Source organism: Entamoeba invadens, assembly GCF_000330505.1.
Source record: "Entamoeba invadens IP1 unplaced genomic scaffold scaff_1105074726053, whole genome shotgun sequence".
Taxonomy (NCBI): Eukaryota; Evosea; order Mastigamoebida; family Endamoebidae; genus Entamoeba; species Entamoeba invadens.
The window spans coordinates 188106-190230 of record NW_004443681.1 but is presented as its reverse complement, the minus strand read 5'-3'; the positions used below and the strand labels follow the sequence as shown (position 1 = coordinate 190230).

At 30.4% G+C, this 2125-nt stretch overlaps 1 protein-coding gene across 1 annotated transcript; it reads left to right on the top strand.

The window, feature by feature from the left end:
* Window positions 1–1321: 1321 nt before the first annotated feature.
* EIN_322480 (hypothetical protein) lies at window positions 1322–1724 on the top strand (the record flags this gene model as incomplete). Its single annotated transcript, XM_004260478.1, has 2 exons — window positions 1322–1358; window positions 1414–1724. 2 exons carry the CDS (start codon window positions 1322–1324, stop codon window positions 1722–1724), a joined length of 348 nt encoding a protein of 115 aa, XP_004260526.1.
* Window positions 1725–2125: the final 401 nt, after the last annotated feature.

The following is a 2125-nucleotide window of genomic DNA, read 5'->3' as shown; positions in this document are numbered from 1 at the left end:
TTTTTTGGTAGTTCGAATGATCCAAGTTTTTCGTCCGACAAATTAAAGTTGCTTGTGAATTTCTCGAAGAGTTGCAATTAGTGTTTGAAACTTCTTGAATAAGTTGTGAGTGCATTTTCGATGGAAAGTAGAGTTATGAGGACTGTGAGAATGCTGGGGAGGTAGAGAGGCACCACACATTAATTTTGGAAGAGAATGTTGTGTACAATCGAATTTACAATTTCAGAGAAATCATCTTCAACAATGGAAGAACACTCACCGAAAATGTTGAATGCGAAGTGTGTAAAATTAAAATTTTTGATTTATTAATAAATTTTATTTAATATGAGATGAAATGGATGTTGCGGCTAACAGTGAAGTGGCACTACATGGATCTTTGACAACAAAAATTGTCACCATGAGTGACTATTTTCATATTTTACACTTACAACATTTTGAACACTGAGAAGCTTATTTTAAACGCAATTTTGAGAGCTTCTGGGAATTCAACGAAAATCGGGGAGTTTCAAAGTATTAAGGCAAATACATTGCAAAACAACTTGGATATATTGGCATTGAAAATTCTGTTACACGAGGTGTTGTCGTTTAGCACGAAGAACGACATTTATATTGGATTGAGTAAAGGAGAACAATATCATTTGATGCCAATTCTGTGATTTTAGGTAACGAAATTGTCAAATTGGGAAACGTCTTTGTGACACTAGAAATAAATGCAGATAACATGGGTCAACTTTCTATAGTGTCAATATTTAAAATACCAAGCGAGTTCTTATTATAATCACAACCAACAGAAAATCTGCTTGTAATTACAGAAGCAACAACTTTGAATGGTGTCACTGGAGTTTATTCAATAATTAATAAAGGTTATTTACGACTTGTGGTAGTTTAATTTTATTTATTGTATTCTTATAATTTTGTTTTTGGTTGGTTATGTTATAAATTGGCAATAATTATTATAAAAAATGAGCTCAGTCCATGCATGTCAACCATCATCATATCAATATTCAGGTTCTATTATGTATGTTAACCATCATCATATTTTATCATATTATTATATTATATATTATTATATTTTATTATTATTATATTATACATATTCAGGTTAGATCATCCATAAAGACCATCATCATACAAATATTCAGGTTCGCTATATTGACTTCATTGCTCTGATATTTGAATTAGTAATGTTTTTAATTTTAGTTATATTTGAAATTTAAAATTATGGGATTACATTATTATATAGTATTGTATTATTAATAATTAATTAATAATAGTTTTAATAATTTATATTAATTTCTTTTAATTGTTTTAATTACATTTTATGATACTTTTTTTATATGTATTGTTAAAAAAATATAGTTTACTTATTATAGTGCTTTATTAATTTTTTTATTTTAGAAGCAAATAAAAGAGAGTTGACTGAATTAAGAAACAGTACAGCTAAAAACAAGAAGAAAATAGTAGATTTGGAACAACAAGTACAAGACCTTGAATATAGATTAGTTGGGACTTCAAATATCGACAAAACTAAGGTCATCAAGAAAGACAACCAAATTGTTGATTTGGAGAAAACGGTTGTAGCGTTGAAAGAACAGAACACTCAACTTGATGCTGCTAAGAAGGATATAAAAAAGCGATTGAAGACGCTTCGAAGATTGAGAATTATGAATCACAGATTAAGGCACTTGAAGCACAAAAAAGAAGGCTTTGGACGACAAAACTAATGAAAAAGACTGCCTCGGCTTTTCAACTAATCTGATAGAAGAAAGAATGTGGAAGACCAAGTCAAAACAATAAATGCACAATTCTCGTCACTTAAAGTCCAAGTCAGTGCACCAGCTTCTGTTGCTCAAGAAGAAGAGAAGAACGTGTTGAATGCAATAATAACTTAAATTCAAGCTCAACTTGATGAAGAAAGACAGAAGGTTGATAGTGCAGATGCATTTTGAAAGGCTGTTGATAGCAAATTACAGTAAGTCCAGTTCAACTTAGATGAAGCAAATAACACTAAAAGTTGACTAAAAGGCGAATGACTTGACTGTCCAAGTTGATCAACTTACTGATGAGAAGAAGAATGAGTAGGATTTGGAGGAAAGGGACAAGATTATTAACGACTTGAATGCTG